Source organism: Petaurus breviceps, unplaced genomic scaffold, assembly GCF_028583685.1.
Source record: "Petaurus breviceps papuanus isolate PSGF00001 unplaced genomic scaffold, PetGlider_PUasm1.0 207, whole genome shotgun sequence".
Taxonomy (NCBI): Eukaryota; Metazoa; Chordata; class Mammalia; order Diprotodontia; family Petauridae; genus Petaurus; species Petaurus breviceps.
In genome coordinates, this window is record NW_027185850.1 from 11,059,928 (window position 1) to 11,081,666 (window position 21,739).

The 21,739-nt window shown below is 44.2% G+C and overlaps 1 protein-coding gene across 1 annotated transcript in view; it reads right to left on the minus strand.

The window, feature by feature from the left end:
- Positions 1 to 21,739, minus strand: part of LOC138164897 (VWFA and cache domain-containing protein 1) — a 244,300-nt gene that overhangs the window by 55,199 nt on the left and 167,362 nt on the right. Inside the window, exons 6-10 of the mRNA XM_069092844.1 lie at positions 18,949 to 19,093; positions 17,863 to 18,079; positions 11,236 to 11,385; positions 1,191 to 1,424; positions 134 to 283 (exon numbers count right to left, since the gene is read on the minus strand). Of these exons, the coding sequence (XP_068948945.1) occupies positions 134 to 283; positions 1,191 to 1,424; positions 11,236 to 11,385; positions 17,863 to 18,079; positions 18,949 to 19,093 (896 nt within the window). The remainder of the gene's footprint in view (positions 1 to 133; positions 284 to 1,190; positions 1,425 to 11,235; positions 11,386 to 17,862; positions 18,080 to 18,948; positions 19,094 to 21,739) is intronic.

The following is a 21,739-nucleotide window of genomic DNA, read 5'->3' on the forward strand; positions in this document are numbered from 1 at the left end:
GAGGGGGTGCCAGGCAATGGGACAATCGGGGAGGGCATGTTATACAGATGGGATGATAGGTATGGGGAAGTTAGGACTCTTCCCTCCCTGGTTCTGGACATTAGGCCTGTCTTACTGAGCTGTGTTTAATTACCTTTGTCATCGATGAGAAAAGTATAGGAAGCCAAAGAGTCTTGGTAATATGTCACATCTTCTAGGATATAAGCCAGGTTAACATCCACTCCTACAATCCCCAGGAGGAGGTTTCCAAAGTAACAGGGTTTGCTCACTGTCATTATCAAACCTGAGGGGGGAAAAGGGATGTGGGGGAGGACATGACAGAGAAAGCATTAGCAATAGATGGAGGCCTGAGACTCGCTGGCTGACAAAGGCTTAGATCAGTCATCTATAGGCTGCATGAAATCAAAGGATCCCATGAGAGTCAATCCCACCGACTGCTTCCTCTGTAGACACCACATAAAGCTATTAAGAATCCACTTCATAAACACAATGTTGAGAGGACTTAGGTATATGATTCCAGACAACCCCATCCATGAGGAGTCAGGCAGTTCAGACACTTGTCCAGCCCCTTTCCTCTCTAATACGATGGGGGCTCACCAGACCAAAGGGAAAGAAAGCCTCCAAATCCTGGGATGGGAGATCTTTCCAATTCTAAGCCCAGGCAGCCCCTAGTGACCCTCAGAGCTTTTCCTTCTTCCCTAATCTATGCTAGCCAGATAAAGACCTTGGATTTTCAGCCTTGACTCCTCCCTCTCTGTCAGCTCCCATATCCAATCTTTTGCCAAGGTGAATTGATTTAACTTTTGTTTTTAAATCATCTCTTGTACGTGCCCCATCCTCACCTTTAACACCGCCTGGTACAAGCCCTCATCACCTCACACCTAGACGACTGCAAACCAAATGCTGATTGGTTTTCTGGCCACTAGTCTCAGTGCATTCTCCACTCAGCTTTCCAAGAGATCTTCCTGAAGTACAGCTTTGACCATTCCCTGTATCCCCACCTCCCCATGGAGCTCCATATCAACATCAGTGAATCCCCTTCTCATCCATCTAGCTTAGAAATTATTTGGTATGGTTATTCTTAGCACCATCATTATCAACATCTAAGGGATTATGGGGGAAGCCATCAAGGCAGAACTGGTTCATCAAGGAACTTGGCCTGTTCAATGTCAGGTTTTCTCCAAACTCACCATCCCCCATTTCATCAGAAAAAGGGAGGCTAAAAACGGCCTCGTCGATCATTCGATTAGGGAGGTTGGTATAGAAGCGGCCAACAGTGGTCTCCAGGTTACTCAGCTGATTCAGGACCATCATGCTCCCCTTCACGACAGGCAAGGCTGTCCGATCAGGCACCCCATACTTCATGGAATTTTGTTCAGCGAGATCTCTCAGGAAGGCCAGTTCTTTCAACCCAGTCACTCCATCTGAAAGGGAAATTGGAAGGACAAAAATGAAAAACAGGATTCCTCCTCCTCTCCCACCTGCATTTAATTCCCTGTGGTTTATGAGTAATAGGGATCCTCTTGAGAAAAAAACTGAACTGTGAAATGCTCCTAGAAGAATCAGACTTCTGAAGGTCCAACTGCTAACTTCTCTCCTGAAGAAAAAGGCCAAAAGGATAATCTTTCTATGTATAAAGGTACTCTTGGGAGCCAGTTCAGTACTGAGGATAGAGTACTGGTCCAGCAGTCAGAAGGCCTGGGTTCAAATCCCATTCCTTGGATAAGTTGCTTACCAGCAACTTGGTGGCACAGTGGCTAAGTGCCAGGCCTGGAGTCAAGAGGACCTGAATTCAAATCTGACCTACCCCAGGTAAGTCACTTAACCCTCTTTGCCTTGGTTTCTTCGTCTATAAATGAGCTAGAGAAGGAAATGACAAACCAGTCTAGCTTCTTTGCCAAGAAAACCCCAAACGAGCTCACAAGGAACTGAATAGGACTGAAAAATGACTGAACAGCAAAAGTTGTTGAGCTCCTTGGGTTGAGTTTCTTCATCTATAACATGAAGGAGCTGGACCAAGTTTAGTGGTTTTTACCCTTTTTGGTATCTTGGACCCTTCAAGTGGTCTAGTAAAGCTTATCGACCCCTTCTCAGAACCATATTTTTAAACATTTGAAGCAAATACTAAGTTTCAGTTAGAGATTAGTGAAAATAAAAATCTAACTTTTTTTCCAATCAAGTTTAGAAATCTGTGTCCCCAGCATTAAGAGCCCCTGGACAAAGTGGAATCTGAAGCCCTTTCAGCTCCAAACCCTAAGCATCTGAGGACATCTATGATTCTCAAATGGGAAATAAAAAAAAAAGTGAGGGAACAAAGGAAAGACCACATGGGGCTTTCCAAGATGGAATTTCCACATGGATCAGGACATATTATTCTTTCAAATTTGAGTTTGTGACTTGGCTTTTGTCACAAATTCCTAACCAATTTAGGCATAAATAATTTCACTTGGGTCTCTGAAACCTTGTTCTTATTGAAAAACAATATTATGTTTACAAAAGTAGGGAAAGTTAGAAGCAGCTGAAAGGAAAGTAGGGAAAGTCAGAAGCAGCTGAAAGAAATGGCATTTCTAGGTCCTGATGCTTACTGGTTGGGGGCTTTGGGCAAGTGACTGCTTCTCTGGGCCTCAGTCTTTTAAACTGTAAAAGGGGAATGATACTACTTAGAAAGTGTGCCCTATGGTGCTACAGGGAGAAAACCAGCCCAAGAACTTAAAGTATTAGAAAGGGGATTCTAAAAGTTGAAGAGCTGCCCCACTCCCCAAGAAACTCTGTGTAGAAAGAACAGTACTAATAGAAATAGTAATAGCCGTGCTAGCAGCATTATTGATGGAGATATCAGTGGTAATGATAATAATTCTAATAGTAGTAATAATAGAGTGGGGTCATGCTTGTCTTTCAGTCGATACAACTGGCCCTGCAGCTGGGAAGATCTGGGTTCAAATCTTGCCTCTGACTCATATTAGTAGGTGTTCCTGGGAAATCTTCCTTCTCAGTGCTCCCAGGAAACTAAGATTCACAACCTTGGAGCAAGTGCAGATCTGTGCTCATACAGAGAAATTTCTGCCAACCACAGGTCCAGTCTCTATCTCTATTTAGTCTGTAATAATTAGAGACAGTACTTAAAATGCTGTACTTGGCATCAGGAGCTCTGGGTTTGAATCCTGCCTCAGGAATTTCCAAACTATGTGATCATGGGCAAGTCATTTACCTTGCAGTGTGTCAGTTTACTTACCTGTATAATGGGGACGCTATTATTTGCACTTCACTTAAATGTTACATAAATGTGAGTTGTTATTATATTATTTCCCTGGGCTAAACAATTAAAAGAGAGGTTCTTTCTGAAGAGGGGAGCACTGGAGTCTCTGAGGAGGAAGCAACTGCCTGTTCTCCAAGGAATGAGAAACTAGATCCAGGGGTGGTGTCAAGGGATTCATTATCCAGTATAGGTCAGAAGAAGAGGGACAAGCCAGTAGTGGTTGGTGAATCCCTGCTGAGGAGTACAGAAGCAGTTTTTTGCTGACCATTACAACCACAGAGAGAGATCTCCCTGTCTTCCTGTTCTTCCTCTGGTATCTGACACAGACAGACAGACAGAGAGAGCTCCCCAAAAAGGAAGATGACTACTCAATTCTGGTGATCCATATGAACACATAAAATGCTGCAAGAAGAAACCTAGAAAGTGTTGTCAAAGACTCTGAAATCCCTGGAAAGATTGGAATCTGTAGGGGCAAAAACACTGACATCACTGCTGCCCACCAAAGGCGAGGATGCAAAAGCTGATTTAGGAAGCAAACAGCTCTTTAACAAGGTGGTACCTGAGAAGCAGCTTTGGGTTATTCAAGTTCTGTTTAATATAAGAATGACCAGATCCTGGCGGGAATACCCGACCCTTAAACAACAAGGTATTTTGACTGGTGTCTTCGGTAAGGTGCATTTCACCGATGTCTTTGGTAACATTGTATTTGGTATATTTTTGGTAACTGTATTTATCTGCTGTTTTTTGGTAATTGTGTATTGGTATGTTTTTGGTAACAATGTATTTGTTTGGTGTCTTTTGGTAACAGAGTGTTCGTCTGGTAACTGATAACTGTGTATTTGTCTTGTGTCTTTTTCGCAACAACATATTTTTCTGGTGTTTTCCGTATCTAATCAAAAGGGTTATAGATGGAAAGGAAAAGGACAGGAAAAGGAAAAAGAAACTGTCGATGTATATCCATCAAGTAAGACTCCATGGAGGGGAGATACACTGTAGGAACAGTAACAGTTAAGATATGCAGATGTTCCCAAGTAACACGGTCTAAGAGAGAATTCAGTAGTGGGACTTGTGGTCTCAAATGTTAATAACAAATACACAAAGTACAGAAAACAAGCAAGATGAATAAGATGCCTTAAGGCAAGGAGGCAATCTTGACTTTATGTAAGCACCACTAGACTTGGTGGGATGAAAACCACCTATAACTGGAATACAGTTCTAGAGGGTATTTATTTTTCAAATGAAATGGGATAAGAAAGGGAAGAGTAATAATATTTTTTTAACCTTTTTTTGGAGGGCAATTAGTGTTAAGTAACTTGCCCAAAGTTATATGGCTAGTCTTGTGTGTGTGTGGGGAGGAGGGGGGAGCAGTATTAAGTGTCTGAGGCTGGAACCGAACTGGGGTCCTCCTGACTCCAGGGCCACTGCTTCACTCACTGTGCTACCAAGCTGCCCCAAGGGAAGAGTAATATTATATACTAAGAAAGTATTCTGATGAGAAGAAACCTAGGGTAATGAACACATGTGTGCAGATCAGTGGAGGAGGAATCTGCATGATTCTGTCTTCAGTGTATACTATAGACCACTTGTAGAGGAAAGGCAAGGAGTTCAGGATACAGGTCATAAGCCTGTTCCCAACAGAGGCAGTGTCAAACAGTAATAGTAAACTTCAATTATCCAGTGCCCATGAGAGCCCCATCATTACCAAAAGCAGAACTGGTACTCATTTTAACCCTGGCCCTAATGAGGCATCCCTCAAAAGGTGGATGAATCAACAAAGAAACATTCTATTATGGATCTGATTCCTCATCAACAGGGAGGAAGTAGGTACCAACCTGAAAATGAGGGGAATCTTAGGAAGAACTGTGTACTCCATCTTAGGTTTTTAATATTTTTATCTGTATGAAAATCTGCTTTCTCCCTCTCACCCCCCCCCCCCCTCCCCCCTGAGAAAGCAAGAAAAGTCAAGTCAACAAGCATTTTTTTTTAAGTAAGGACCTCCCTGTGTGTCAGACCCTGTGCTAAGCACTGGAAATACAAATACAAAGACAGTCCCTGCCATCAAGGAGCAAGATAAACCGAAGCATCGTTACAAATATGCATAGTCAAGGGAATTCCTAGATTTCTAACATGCTCCTTGGTTTGGGGGAAAACACATTGAAAGTCTTCAGAGGATGGCGTAGTATTTTATGAACAGAGAAGTCAGCCCAGTGAAATTTGGAAGACACCAAGGGAAACAAGAACAAAGACAGAAAATGGAAGTTCTCTCAAGGGACTGAAGTGGATAATGCAGGAAGCTCAGGAAGCAAAAGTCAGAGCCACCAGGGAAAAGTTCAACTAACGGCTTTCCCTCCCTTTGCTGTAGAAGTGGGAGACAATGAGGAAAGAAGAGCATATACATCATCTGACAGAGGCAAACTATGGGTTAGTTTTCCTGAACTGCCCTCTCCCCACCCCACTTTCCTTTCTTGTAGTTGTTATAATATGGCTTGTTTAATAGTGGGGGAGTATAGGGTGTCCCAAAGGTCTTAGGGCAGCATCCTGCTTTAAAGCTAAAAATACACACAAATGGCATTCTTTCAGTTCTAAAATGAATAAGCTAAAGCAAGTGACAATAATAAAAATTAGATAAAATATCTAAAAAGACTGGCAATCAGTCGAAAACATACTCTTGTGCACACTCGGCTCCTTCCTGCCTTTTTAAGGATTTTCCCACATTACTTTCCTCCATGTATTCTATGATCTAGCCACACTAGCCGACTTGCTGCTCTATTTCCCATTCCCACACCTTTGAGCTGGTTTCCTGTCATGCCAGGAATGTACTCCATCTTTACCTCTGTCTCTCGGGGTCTCTGGTTTCCTTTAAGGAGCAAGGACCACCTTTTACCCAATCCCAATTCCTCCCACAGTGGCTATTGGCCTCCCTCCCTCTGAATGCAGCATCATACATATATTCTGGATATATTATTGGGGAATATAATAAATGCACATCAGTCCTTGCCAATATATATGCTATCTCCCCCACTAGAATGTAAGCTCCCTGTTTTGCTTCTGCCTCTCTATCCCCAGCACCCCACACCACAGTTAGCATATAGCAGGTGTTTAATAAACTCTTCCTGATTGATGGCTTGGTACCCTAAGATCAGGGTTAGGAGAGCCGAGATTCACAGCGAGGTGAGAATGAGGATTGAAAAAGGGAGAGGGGGCCCCCTGCTTGATGTGGAGGGGGGCAATAGAGGAACCAGACTACTTACAGCTTATTTCAATTCTGTCTGCCAAGGAAATAGGCATCAATATACCCAAGATAAGTAAGAAGAGAGTCAGAGACCATGTAAGTGTCCTTGATGAATTAAGGTCAGCAGATGTAGATGAACTGTAGCCTCAATTATTGAAAGAACAGGTTCATTGGATTGTTGAGTCAAAATCACCACTGTTTGAATGAAAGATTCTTTTGTATTCTAGAGAATCAACTTATATTTATTTATTTGTTTTCAACATTCACTTTTATCAGATTTTGAGGTCCAAATTGTTTTCTACTTCCCTGCCCTCTCCCCTCCTTAAGATGGCAAGCAATCTGATGTAGGCTATACATATACAATCATTTGATGTACATATTTCCACATTAGTCATGTTGTTAAAGAAGAATCAGAACAAAAGAGAGAAACCATGGGTAAGAAAGAAAACAAAAAAAGTGAAAATAGTCTGCTTTGATCTGCATTCAGACTCCATAGTTCTTTTTCTGGATGGATAGCATTTTCCATCATGAGTTAGGGAATCATCTAAAATGAGAAAAATTCTATACAGTCAGACTATAGATGAGTACATTTTATTCTAAATTTCAAAAATAAAGGGAAGAAACCAGAATCTCTACACTTTAGGCCAGTAAGTGATTTCAATTTCTGGTAAAGTTATAGGATATATTATTAAAAAGATGGTTGGTAAGTATCTAAAAGAGAAGCTGTGATTACAAAGAGCCAGGGTAATCACTTATTCAAGAACAGGTCATTTGACAGGCTCACTGTATTTCTTTTCTTTTCTTTTCTTTTTTTTTGTTTTTATAGGGAAAAGGATAGGAACTGGCCCTGTGATTTTATGGGTATAGGCAATACCTACCTGGAGAAATTCCCTCTATTAATGCAAGGGAGTGTCGGCTCTATGACTTACCCTCTTGGAGAGTTGGCTACATCCCTGGGAGGTTAGGTCCCTTGATAGAGTCCCACAACCAGTATGCACTGTGAGTAGGACTAGAACCTCTATCTTTTCTTATCTCTTTATTTCTTTGTCTTTCTTTTTTTTCATTTTTTTATTAATTTTACTTTATTTATTAATTTTATTTTATTTAATTTATGGAATAAAACAAGCATTTCCATAATATAGTATAATAAAAAGATGATTGTATATGAAACTGCAGATCTATTATGTAACATTTGCTATTCTTTTCAAATGTACAACAAAATTATCACATAAACTTCCCCTCCACCATCTTTCCTTCTTTTCTTCCTTCACACCCCCTTCTCTCTCAATTGAGATATTGATGGAATTCTGTGTGTATAGTTTACTTAGATTTCTAACAAAAATTTGGTAAAGCCTCTTATACTAGTTTTACAGAAAGGATGGAGAGATGTAAGTTGGTCAATAGTACAATTTGATGGATTTGGAATCAGTTGAAAGGCTGGCCCTAATAAGAATCATGATGGTATGATGCCTACCTAGAAGGAGGTCTCCAGTGGTGTGCTTCAGGGATTGGCACTTGCTTCTATTGTGGAACATTTTATCCATTTTTTTTCCTTTTGGAGGGCAATTGGGGTTAAGTAACTTGCCCAAGGCTACAGCCTAGTTTTGTGTGTGTGTGTGTGTGTGTGTGTTAAGTGTCTCAGGCCAGAACCGAACTCGGGTCCTCCTGACTCTGGGCCGGTGCTTTACTCACTGCACCACTTAGCCGCCCCAATTTTATCCATTTCTGAAGGTTGGAATGAACAATCAATCAATCAACAAATGTTTGTTAAGTGCTTTCTGCATATGGGTCATATGCATGCAGATGGCTTTCTCATCAAATGATACAAAGATGAGAAGACGGTTAATATCTTGGATGAAAAAATCAAGATTCTAAAAAATCTGGCAGGCTTGAGCATTGAGATATATTGAATAAGATGACATTTAATAGGGATGTGTATATTTGTGTGTGTATACACAAATATATGTGCATATATATGTGTGTGTGTGTGTATGTGTACACACACACACATACGTGGGTTAAAAAATACAATCAATTTAATCAGTTCAAGACAGGGGTGGCCTGGTTAGACACCAATTTTTCTGAGAATGGTTCATTTGTTTTGGCTTGTTTGTTTGGTTTTTGGTGAACTGTCAGCTCAGTGTGAGTCAGAACCATAATCTGGCCACTAAAAAGCCCATGTATCTTGGGCTACATTAAGAGAGATCCAACTGCCAGGAATTAGGAGTTGATAGCATTCCTCTACCCCAATCAGGCCCCATCTAGTACTATGCTCACTTCCCAACACTCCAGTGAAAGAAGTTAGTGTGTGTCCAGAGGAAGGCAATCAGCATGGGGAAAGCCCCTGAATCCATGGCACAGGAGGAGCAGGTGGAAGAATTTGGGCTCTTTAGCCTAGAGAAGAGAAGACTGGGGAATGGGGAGAGAGACAGGAGGCCTTCAAGTACCTGAAAGTCCATCGTGAGCAGGAGGGGTTCGACTTCTCCTGTTTGACCTCAGAGGCCAGAACAAAGATGAGCAAAAGAAGAAAGAGGCATGATTTAATGGGTTCCCCCTCCCTGGAGGCCTTTGGGTCAAGGATAGTTAGCCATTTGTTGGGAATATAGTAGAGAGGATTCTTTTTCAAGTATGGGTTGTGCTAAATGCCTGAGAGGACCCTTTTCACTCTGATTCTATATCATCATCATCATTTCCAGACCTGGGTCTACCTTGGTGTAGGGAGCTCCTGTTGTGAAAATGCCTACCAAGGCAGACCGAAAACCAAGCTATCATAGCTTCTATATTATTGTTACTATTCTAGAAGCTTTTATTTTCATTTCTTTCCCTCATTGCTTTAATCTTTAAAAAATCTATATATAAAATATAGTATTGCCTTGAGGAATCACCATAAACTATTGCTTTTGGGACATTCCAATGAAAAATGATTTTTCACCCTTGGCACAGGGAGAATACTGAATGGGATTTACTCAGCATGTGTCTTTTAAATTTACAGGGTTTTTCAAACTCTGGGAAGGATTTAGGTATACTGAGCTACATTGTTCTGCAAACATCTGCAATCTATAGTACAGGACGAAATTTAATAAAATTTCTTTTTCTTTTTTTTTAAGTTTGCTGTTGTTGGAACATGGTCAAAGCATTAGGAACTGTTCACATAAGGCACCACTGTAAACAAATTCAAAAGCCTGGAGTCACTAGTGAGATTCCACAAATGATTTTAAACAAAGATTTTGCCTAATCTCCTTAATGATTTCAATGGCTAGAGGGAAACTTGCAGTAGATTTATTTTTGTTTTTGCTTTTATATAGAAATTTCTAGAGAGACAGAATAATATAAGGGAAAGAATGCCAGTCATGGAGTAGAGAGACCAAGGTTTAAATTCCACCTCTGACACTTGTTGTGTGGTTTCAAATAAATTACTTTGCATTGTGGAGCCTCAGTTTCCTCATCTGTAAAATAGGAGTGATAACCTGTGGTACCTAGCTCACAGGGTCACTATGGGGATCAGTTGAGATAATGGATATAAGGTACTTTACAAATCTTAAAGCTCTTTATTAATGTCAGGTTATCATTTTAACTTCTTAAAGTTAATCCTGTAACACTTAAGACTCCATTAAGAATTTGGGGATACCCTGTGTGGAAGTTGTATGTAGCTGCTCATGGACAAAGATGCCCAGATACAATAGAGAACCTACACATTCCTTTTCATTTCTTTCGTCAGCCAGTAAGTAATTTGGCCCCGCCGCTCACTTGGGTAAGTTGTGATCTGATCAGCGTGGGAATTCCAACTGATAGAAGGACCTGGGAACAACTTGCCTAGGGTGAGAAGGCATCACTCCTGCTCAGAGTCCATCCAAAGGCCCAGGGGGAGGCCTGCTTCTCAATCTCTCAGCATTGCAAGGAAGCCAATGGAAAGAACGGCCAAGCCCACCCTTGCTTCTGCTCCTAGAACTAAGCTACTTCTTTTTCTGATCACGCATCCTTCTGGGATCCTTTTAGCTCTGCCTCACTTCAATCCAATTCACGTACATGTCAAGGCATCACCCTCATGAAGCCCTTAGTCCTCTTTGAAAAGGAAAGATGAACAACATTATTGTTCTAGTATGATGGAGCTTGTCATAAGGATGGGGGAAAGAGCATCCTGAGATGGTGGTTAGAAGAAAAGTAAGCCGGGTAGAAGGAGTGACGGGAAATGACAGGAGAGCCCGGAAGCATTCAACAGTGAAGAGTACCCATGTGACACGAAGTACTACAGGAAACAAATGATGATTTCCATGTCCAAATCTAGAGCCTGAATAGAGAATATCCAGTCAACTCCCTCATTTTACACATGGTCAGTGAGATGTCACAAGTCACACAGGTAACAAAACGCAATGCCACAATTCCATTCCTGGTCTTCTAATTCCAAATCAGTCTTCTCCCCCACCCCCAAGGATACAGTGAATATGCAAATGACAGGACTCAGTAGGAAAAGGAGGGTTCTGGGAGCAGCATCCAATCAATCACCAAGATCAATGAATCCATCATTAGTAGGTGCTTTATTAAGTACTTACTAAGTGTCAGGCACTGTGCTAGGCTCGAGGGTGACATCATGGAAAACTGTAAAATGGGAGGAGGGGATTTTCTTGGTCAAGAACTCGCTTGGTTTTCTTCTACTTCAAAAGTAGCCAGATGAATACAGTCCTGGCTCAGCTCTAAAAGTGGGTCAGCACTTTCATCTAAAGAGGGAAAACTGGAAGACATCACATACCGTTCATGAGGGCATAGGTAAGGATCATGACTGAGTTGTTAAGGAAGCTGTTTTCCTCATTGATGACACAGAGCGTTGCCTTTTTGTCTTCTTCTGAGGACTCTTTCGATGTAATTCCCGCTGACAGGTAAATGATGACCATGTCTGTATCTAAACAAAGACACACAAATCAGATGTTACATGTCCATTCATTCTGGAGCCTCCCTCTGATAGAGAGCTGGGTTTGGAGTCAGCAAGGGTTAGATCCAAAGCCTGGATCAATCAGATCATTTTTATGGCAAATCATATAATCCTTCTGTGCCTTAGTTTCCTCATAGAGGAAAACACAGTGGACTTGGAATCAGCAGACTTGGATTCTAATCTCAGCTCTGCCACACACTCCCCGTGTGACCTTGGATAAGTCACCTTACCTCTGCAGGCCTCAGTTGCCTCATTTGCAAAATTAGGGGGTTGTACTCTATGGCTTATGAGCTCTTTTCCAGTTCAAGATTGATAATATTATAGGCTATTATCTCTCACCTATTGTTTCCATTCTTACACAATCATGGAATTCGAGAGTTGGAGGGGGCCTTGTTGGCCATCTAGTTCAACCACAAAGGGATCGCCACTACTATATGGCTGGTGAATAGTCCCACCCAGCTTGTACCTGAAGACCTCCAAGAAACCACCACTTGATAAGCCAGTACATTTACTGTTGGACAGCTCCAATTAGTTGGAAGTTTTCTCTGATACCAAGCCTAAGGCAGCCTCTTGAGAACTTCCTCCTATTACCCTTGGATCCTCCCTCTAGGGGCCAAACTGAAAAATTCTAATTCTGTTTCCATGAGATAGCTCTTTAGATATGTGAAAAGTGTTCACTTCCTCCCTCCCTTTGTCTCCTCTTTTCCAGGATAAATATTCCCCATTCCTTTAATGATCCTTATGTAACTTTCTTATCTTACCTCCATCTTCCTTTTAGTTCTAATGGCCATCATATACAACAATACCGCATTTATCACAAATCTTCAGGGAATGTTTTAAATAAGTGAATTTTCCAGGTAATCAAAGCTGGCTTTGGGGGTATTATGCTTCATTACATTTAGACTAGTTTTAATAAAGTCTTCCTAAAATGCATCCCATACTTCCCTGCCTTCTTCAACAGATTTCAATATGATTTAAAATTTTCTCAATGACTTAGGGTCATTAAAATTACTGATTAAATGAAGAAGATACGTTTAGATAAAAAAGTAGCAAAAAAAAAAATCTCACCGACTCCAGATTCCAGACTGATCTAAAGAGAAGCTAATACTTAGAGCTATCCTAAGTGGAATGATACATATGCCTTAGGAGGCAATGAGTTGTCATTTACCGGAGGTATGCAGGCAAAAGTTGGATGCTGATGTGTCAGGGATACCTTACTTAGGAATCAGGTTCAGCTCCTGGTTGCACTGGTTGGCCTTTGAGGTTCCTTCCAGCTCTGACAGGCTGTGATCATGACAATCACTTAATGTTCTGTTTGAGGCAGGACCATTGAATGGTTAAGGGCTCCGCTGAATGCCTCCAGACCAATGTCAGGCTGTTGTGCTCTGATTGCTTAGTAGTTAATAGAATGTGCTCTATTGTCAATGGTCCTCTTTATTCCTTCACTGACAGGCTGCCAACTATCAGAGGCAACAGAGTGGAGTCAAGAGAACTCTGATTTTCAAGTCCAAAGACAGGAATTTGAAACACAACTCCCACACTTGCTAGCTCTGGGATTCTGGTCAAGACATTCAGTTCTTCTGGGCCTTAATTTCCTCCTTGATGGAAACCTGTATAGACCTCTCCATCATGGCCAGGAACTGCATCATCCTGCAAGATTACTTAAGTCCTGGAACTCACCTATCAGCCCCCTCCTGTGCCTTTGATTGAAGAGGCTGGGGGTGAAGAGCTCTACCTTGACACTCCCCATTTAAGGAGGCATTCATGCCAGCCATATCTTCATTCCCCCCCTGCCTGCACTCCTCTGGATGTGATCATCAGGCTTCCATGCTGGCAACCTCTCCCTCCACCTCTCAGCTTCTTTCTATGTGTTAACTTCCCCCCTTAGATAATACACTCCTTGAATGTAAAGGATTGTGTTTCATTTTCTTTTCTATTTCTAGCACTTAGCACAGAAATAGAAGCTTAATAAATGTTTATTGACTGCCTGACTTCCCTGTTCCTCAGTTTCTTCCTAGAAGGAAAATTCTTTCTGTCCCAGTTTCTTTCTAGCTTCTCTGCCAAGCACAACCAAATGAGTTTAGAGATTGTGTCTACTTCCCATCCTCCTACAAGCTCACTTTCTCATGTTCTTCCTGTCACTGAAGCAGTTCCTCTGTTCCTCTTGCTATGTTTACCTTAAAAATAAAGCTCAGGAATCCCCTGGGATTAGTCTCATTTTGTAAATTCCACTTTTTTTAAACCCATCTGCCTTTTTTTTAAGTCTACTCAATTATTGGTTTCAACTGGTTTTCACTGTTGTGAAGACATTTTGATGAGGGATAGCCAACCCTGACCTTGACATATTCAGTCTCCTTTGACCTTCACAGGAATGGTGAGGCAGGTGAAGGCCACCTGTCCATGGTCACAGAGGATATAAAGCAAGATTCACACCTAGGTCTTTTTAAATGAATTCAATATGGAGGGCGGCTAGGTGGTGCAGGGAATAGAGCACCGGCCTTGGATTCAGGAGGACCTGAGTTCTAATCTGGCCTCAGATACTTAACACACTTACTAGCTGTGTGACTTTTGGGAAGTCACTTAACCCCAATTGCCCTCCAAAAAAAAATAAATGCATTTAATGCTTCATTCATTAAGATGTGTGGTCACTCTGTCAAATTTGGTGCAAGGAAATCCTTGAACATAAAAGGTTTCTACCTTTTCATTCCTCCTAAAATTTTCTGGCTGAGGAAGAGTTAAAACAAATCCTGAAATGTGATTAATCCCCTCAGGAACACCAGCTTTGACCCCAGGGAGACTACATGAGGCTTTTCTGAAGCAAGAGGATCTTTACCATCTCTGAGACTTCTTTGTAGCAAGAGAACCTTTACCATCTCTTGGTGATTAATAGGTTTATCCTTCTAGATCCAGAAGGGACTTAAAGGACAAACTCTGTTTTAGAGGTGAGGAAACTGAGGGTCAGAGAAGGGCATGACCTGTCCAAGGCCTCATAGTCAGAAATCTGACTCTGGATTCAAATCCAAGCCTTCTGCCTCCCCATCCAGTGTTCTGCTGTTAGAGTGCAGCATCTCTATCTTTGATGGGGAACCAGTCCCACAGACTTTGGAAGGGGCATCTTACTCTCCAACAGGATGGGCTTGTGCCACATTCTGACTGGACTGAATGAACCCTGCCAAGTACCAATATGGGAACCTCAGGAATACAGAGAACTCTTTAAGCTGGTACTGTGGGGAACTCGAGAGTAAAGCAGGAGAAAAGGCCCCAAAGAGAGATGAGCATCCCCTCAAGGCACAGCCCCTCTTTGGGGGCCTGTTGATGTCACCACAAATGCTGACATAAGGATGAAGGACTCAGGCTCCTCTGCAGAGGGCTCCTAGTTATGGGGAAAAGCCTCCAGGGAGTAGGTCTGGGTTTAGAAAGCAAGCTGCTCCCCCCACCTCCTACACCCCCTTCATAGTAAGACTCATGCATCAAAGTCAAATGAAACCCAGAGATCTGGTCACCAGCCAAGCACATGTATTTTTTTTCCCCAGGGCATTTCCCAGATTCACAGAGAATAAGGAGCATGTAGGTTCTGCAACCATCAACTATAAGCCAGCTGGGTAGTGCAGCGGGCAGTGCTCTGGGCCTGGAGTCAGGAAGACCCGAACTCTGCCTTGGACACTCACTAGCTATGTGACCCAGGGGAAGTCACTTAACCCCATTTGCCTCAGTTTCCTCATCTGTCCAATGAGCTGGAGAAGGGAATGGCAAACCACTCCAGGATCTTTGCCAAGAAAACCCTAAACAGGTCAAAAAGAGTTGGACATGACTGAAACAAACAACAACACAGACGGGAGTGGAGAGAGAGAAAAAGGAAGGAAAAAGGGGTGGAGAGGGAGTGTGCATACACATACGAGAGAAGCGCCATTTAGTCAAAGTCTATGTATGGAACCTAAAGAATAAGACCAGTCCTTGGGATGCCTGCAATGCTCTCCATCCAAGCAACTGCAAGGAAAGGAAGCCCCTGCCACCAGAGGCTCTCCACTGTATTTGGGCTGTTCTAGTTATGAATAAGTCTGTATCTGAAATTCACTATGTTCAAAACTGAACTCATTGTCTTTGCCTCCCACCCACAGGCAGAAGGTGGATTTGAATCCAGGGTCAGACTTCCTATTACTATTGAGAGCCCACCCCCTCCTAGCCCCCCAGACTCCAACCTCACCATCTCTCCCCACGCATCCAACATGGCACTGAAGTCCGTCGACTTCACCTCGGTAACACCTCTCTGCTCCGTCCCCTTCTCTCCTCTGACACACCACCACTCTGATGGAAACCTTCGCTCCTGGGTTATTGCAGTAACCTCCTGTTTGCTCTCTCCCCTTCAGCCCTCCACTCAGCTCTCGGAGTGATCTTCCCACAGCACAGTCTGACCATGTCTTCAATTTATTTAATCAATAAACTCCAGGAGCTCCCTAGCCCCTCCAGGATCAAACATAAAATCTTCTGGTGTTCAAAGACCTTTAGAACCTGCCTCCTCCATCCTCCCTGACTCCAGAGACACTGCTTGCCTTGCTGCTCCTCAAAGAAAACATGCCATCTTCTCACTGCAGCCATTTTCCTGGCTCTCCTCCACACCTGGAAGGCTCTCTGTCCTCTTCCTCCTCAATTCTGGGGTCTTCCCTCTGTTGGTGACCACCGCTTTTATTCTGTAGACTTCTTGTTTGAACATGGCTATTTGTGTGTTGTCTTCCCCATCAGCTCCCTGAGAGCAGGGACTGTCTCTGACATTTCTTTGTATCCCTAGTGCTTAGCATAGTAGGTACTTTATGCCTGGCACCCAGTAGGCATGTAATAAGCACTTAGTGATTGGCCTTCCTAAACCCCTCTCCCCTTTTAGTCCTATTCTCCCCTCTGGGCCAAAGCAGACTATGAATTCAAATCCTTGAAAAACTTCAAATATTTGAGAAGAGTGATCGTGTTTTTCCTTGGCCTTTCCCAAGCGAATCATCCCCAGCTCCTTCAACTCACTCTTCTTTGATATGGTTTGAGGTACCTCCATGGCCTAGATGGGGCAGCAAGGTGATGCAGGGGACAGAGCACCAGGCCTAGAGTCAGGAAGCCACCTCCTCCTGAGTTCAAATCTGGCCTCAGACACAGAAAGCAAAGCAAGGCAGCCTCTAAGAATATATAAACATAGATCCAGACTCCCACATTAACTCTGCCACTAACCGCTGTGTGACTTCAGGGCAAGTCATGGCTTCTCTGGGCCTCAGCTCATTAGGATGAAATCTTCTCCCAGTGAACTACAAGCTTCTGGAGGGCTTGGACTGCTTTGTCTTTGTCTTAGCATAATGCCTTAAAGAAAGTAGGTGCTTAATAAATTCTTAAAGGAAGGAGGAAAGAAGGAAAAAAGAGAGGGAGGGAAGAAAGAAGAGAAAGAAGGAGGAAGGGAAGAGGAAGAAGGGGAAGGAGGGAGGTAGGGAGAGAAGAAGGAAGGAAGGAAAGAAAGGATAGAGGAAGGAAGGAAAGAAAGGAGGGAAGAAGAGAGGACATGAAAAGAAGGCAAGAAAGAGAGGGAATCCTGGAGCAGGAGCCAGGGGGAACCTCAGAGACCATCTTGCCCAAGTCCCTTATTTTTCACATTAGGGACCTGAGGCCCGAGGAGGTTCACTCATTTGCCCAAGGCCACAGTAGAAGCAAGCACTACAGGCAGGATTTGCACTCGGGTCCTCTGACTCCTTTTTGTCCTTTCCACACACGGGTGGAGCCTGGGCTGAGCTCCAGCCCTGGGGCTCTCAGCACAGGGAGAGTGAGGAGCGAACACAGCAGCTTCCTCCCAGTTTTTCCCAGTAGAAGGATCGTGTATTTCTCACAACACCCCCTTCAATCCCCCTACTTTTGTTACAGAAATTGTCCGGATGGGTTTTCCAACAATAACAGCTTTCTGGCGTGCCCTCCCGTGTTTTGCAGATCCCTTCTCTAAGTCAGCCCACACAGCTGAATCCCAGCTGGTCTCTAATAAGTGAAAATTCAAGGCACGCACCTTTGTGTATTTATCGTCTCACATTCACGCCTGCGACTGCTGGAGAGGGGAATGTAAAATCGGATGGAGGGGCTCTCGCTAATCTCTCTGTGCGCATGCGTGATTGGAGGCCCGGGCCAAGAGCCTCCAGGCTGACAATCAGCATTAGAAGGATTTGGCTGAGGCCCTGGGAAGTGATGCAGGTCCATTTCATCTCATGCCCATCATAAGGCTCCTGAGTCAGAGTAACAGAAGGGGAACAGGACACAGATCCAGCCACAAATATGGAACACTGGGGAGGGGGTGGCCTGCCCTACCTGGGACATGCATGCCTGGGAAATGGCCATCGAGGCCAGACCCTGGATTTCTCTCCTGGGCGACCTCATTTTGGCAAAAACTCTCCCAGAGAAGCTGAGCGCGTGTCCAGCTATGCGATCACTTACTGGAGTGGAGACGGGTGCCATTGTTGGTGCTTCGGATCAGCTGGAAGGCCTTCTGGAAGCCCACAGCATGCTGGGTCGGGCTGTCGGACGACTTGATGCTACTGACGAAGGTCGACATTTTTCTTTTTGTCTCGCTGGTGGCCGGAGACAGGAACGTTTTGTAGCATTGATCGAGGGAGCAGGTCCTCACGGTGTCTGCCACCGTTAGCACAGAGATCTTAGGAGAGAAGAAGCAAGTCAAACATGGACTCACCTCACCATTTATATTAAATTCTGCACACACCAGAATTCCCGGAATGACAAAGCTCAGGGAGATATTTCTACAAATCTTAAAAACTCACAACTAGGGACAAAGAAATGCTGGAAGCACCGATCTGTCGGACCAGGAATGGACTGTGTGAGGTGGCAAGGGGTACAGGAGGGGGCTCCAACCTCTGTTCCCAGGGGAATTCAGTGATGCAAAGTTCATGCACAATTAAAAAAAATAACCAGCACAAGTCACAGAAAACCAGCAAGTGTATTTCACATAAAGAAAAATCAGCTAGCTCTGTGTTCAGATGCTATTCTGTCATTTGGAAAAGGAAACAGAGCCCTGGAGTGGGAAAGCCAAATCGATGTAGTGTTTGGTTTGGCAGATCACGGTGAGCTCTAGGTGAGCACATCTGTGTGAGGGCAGAGGTTAGAACAATTCAACCCCTGCTCCTCCCATCACATTCATCTTGGAGCAAAGGTGCAAGTGGCCACAGGAATCACACACACACACACGCACACACACACACACACACACACACTTTCCCTAACTCCTAATATTGACATATACAACCAACAAGATGAGGGAGCCCATTTTTCATGGAGGAGAGTAACCACAAGACGTGGGCAGGGTGTTAAACACAAGGCTGGACCCACAAACCAGACCCTGCCAAGGTTTAAGACCCAATGCTCAAAGAGCTGGAAAATATCTTTTTCCACGGACTGTTCCAAAGAAGGATTAAAATAATTAAAAACCATCTGCAAACTTCCAAGGATCAGAATGTGCTTTGGATGGACCCCCAGAGCCCAGTGGACATGGACGGAAAGAAGGATCACCTTATCATGCTCGTCGATGGAACTGAGGATGACCTGAGCCGCATCCTTGGCGATCTGAAGCTGGGTTTCCGTGACTGAGGCACCGTGGTCCATGATGACAACGATGTGTTTTGACTGGGGTCGAACCGTAGAGACATAGATAGGCCTGTGAAACATACAAGTAGAACATTGCTGGCCAATTCTTTCTGCCTTGGGATTTCCTCCTGAATCTCCAGTCTCCTTCTATCAATCCACAAGCATTTCTGTGTCTGGCACTGGGCTGGGCAAGTGAGATTCAAAGTAAACACGAAACCATCCGTACCCTCCCAGATCTGACATTCAGCTGTTTTTCTGTGGTTCCTGGTGTGCCAATCCTCAGCCCTGGGTCTCTGCCCTTCCCCCAAACTAGCCACTTTATCTTCTCTGACCTCCCAGCTACCCTGGCTGCTGGAGGAAGCTGAGCAAGTGTCTTGACTTGGTTGACTATAAACTCAATCAAGCACCAAGCATTTAAGCATTCGCTATGTGCCAGGGGACATAGAGGATGGAGGGGATGCCCTCAGACTCAGAAAGCCCTGGGTTCAGGTGCTGGACTGGATGTGAGATTCTGGGCAAATTCAAAACCTCTGTGGATTCTCTGAGGGGCAGAGTTGGGAGTTCCCTAAACCAATGTAAGCAGATCTGCTAAAAACCACAAGCCATGCTTTATCTCCAAGCCAGACTAGGAAGCCACTTTGGAAGTCCTGCCCCCGGGGCCATGCTGTCCTACTGTGTGGATGCCCACTACGTACCCCATCCCTCTCCTGGTCATGCTTCATCGCAACCACCTTCCTACCATGCACTTCTATCACCCCCCACCCCCATTCATTGCACCTCTATCCACAGTGCCTAGGATGGTGTCTGACCCTGAATAGGAACTTAGTAAGTACACGTCGATCGACCACTAGGTGGCACCAGAGTGCACAGAGCACAGAAGACCTGAGCTCAAAATCTGTCTCAGACACTAGCTGGGAGACCCTGGGAAGGCTAGCTCATCCTTCCATGCCTCAGTCTGCTCACCTGTAAAATGGGTATAATAAAGCACCTGCCTCCCAGAGCAGTTGGCAGGACGCCGGAGGCTCTGCACCCTTGAGGGGCAGTATAAATTCCACCTATTATTGTTATGATTATCCCTCTTATTGATCTGTAACTTTGCCGTCTCTCTTGGAGAACTGTCTGGGACAGGGAGGTAAAACAGCCTGGAATCACACGCCTATATGTCCCAGAAGAGGACTCGAACCCTCGGCTTCCTGATTTAAGTGAGGCCCTCTCTCTATTCATTGAACTGTGTCTATTGTTCACCTTGGGTCAGGCAGCAGAATGATGGGGTGTTGGGGCTGAAAGAGACCTGAGAAGTTTGCTCAGAGAAAGAGCCTGGGACCCAAAGACGGGAACAATTCGCCCAAGGTCACGTGCCCAGAAAGTGGCCTCCAAGCCTAGCACTGTCTCTACCTGGGAACACTGAAGGTTGGTGAGCAGCCTTTTTCCTGGAGTTGTTTTATAGGAATTCAGTCATCTGCTGATCTATCTGTTTTCAATGATGAACATCTGGGGTCAATCTGCGCTTTTTTTTTTAAACCGGAATTTGCTTTGAGGTTAGCATAACAGGCCCCAGTTACTCAAGAGGTCTTGGTGGATGAAAGCAAACAGAGCATGGAGCTCTGTCGTGAAAAGTCTTGGAGTCAAAGGACCCGGGTCCAAGTCCTGGCTCTGCCATTTACCCTGGGTGATGCTATGCAAGCCCCATTCCCTCACAAAGCCCAATTTTATTCCTCTGAAAAAATGTCAGATGACCCCTAGGAGACCCCCTTCCTGCTCTGAATCCTACAATCTAGGAATGGAGGGCTCTGAATTAGCCTCCCAGCACCCTCCTGAAGAGTGCCACCTGGGTATTGAAGAGAAGCATTGGGTTCAGGTGTAGGGATGGCCTGTGTAGTGGAGGTCCACCCAAGCTGCAGCCTGTGATCCTGAGATCCCCTCTCCAGATGGCAGCTATGGATCATACAGCCAAAGGCTGGAGTTAGCCCTTCTCCCAGGGGCTGGGCCGTGTCCACAGACTGGTGAAGCCCAGGGTCCTGAATCAGCACATAGGTATCAATCAAATGATATGATTACAAAGGAAACAGACTCTAGGAAAACATGATCATCTGGGTTCTTACAACATTATCAAGTGGGTTCTAAAGTTCACAGACTCCTGGTTAAGAACTTCAAATCCAACTTCATCCTTTCATTTCCAGATAAAGAAACTGAGGCCCAGGGAGGGAATGGCCCAATGTCACACAGGTAGTAAGTATCAGAGATGAGATCTGAACCCAGGTCTCCTGACTTGAGAACCAATGCTCTTCCCCTTTCTCCACACTGCCTCTGCCTGGAAGGCAGATTCAGAACCATCTGATTGGAATGATTCTATAAACCAAGGCGAGAATCTGTCTGTCTGTGGTCTGTCCATCCGTTCAATATATGTGTTTGAGAGACAGAGATGGAGAAAGGGGGAGAGAGACAGAGAAAGGGATGGAAGAAGTGGGAGAAGGAAGCATGAAGAAACAAAGAAAAAGAAATAGAGATAAAGAGAGAGGGAGGAAAAGAGAAGGGGGAGAAACAGATTTACAGAAATAAAAACAAAGAGAAAAAGCAGGAGATGGAGAAAGAAGGAGATGGAGAGAGAGAGGAGAGAGAAGAGAGGAGAGATAGAAAGGAGAGAGAGAAAGGAGGGAGACAGGGGGGAGGAAGAGAGGGGGGGGAGAGAGAGAGAGAGAGAGAGAGAGAGAGAGAG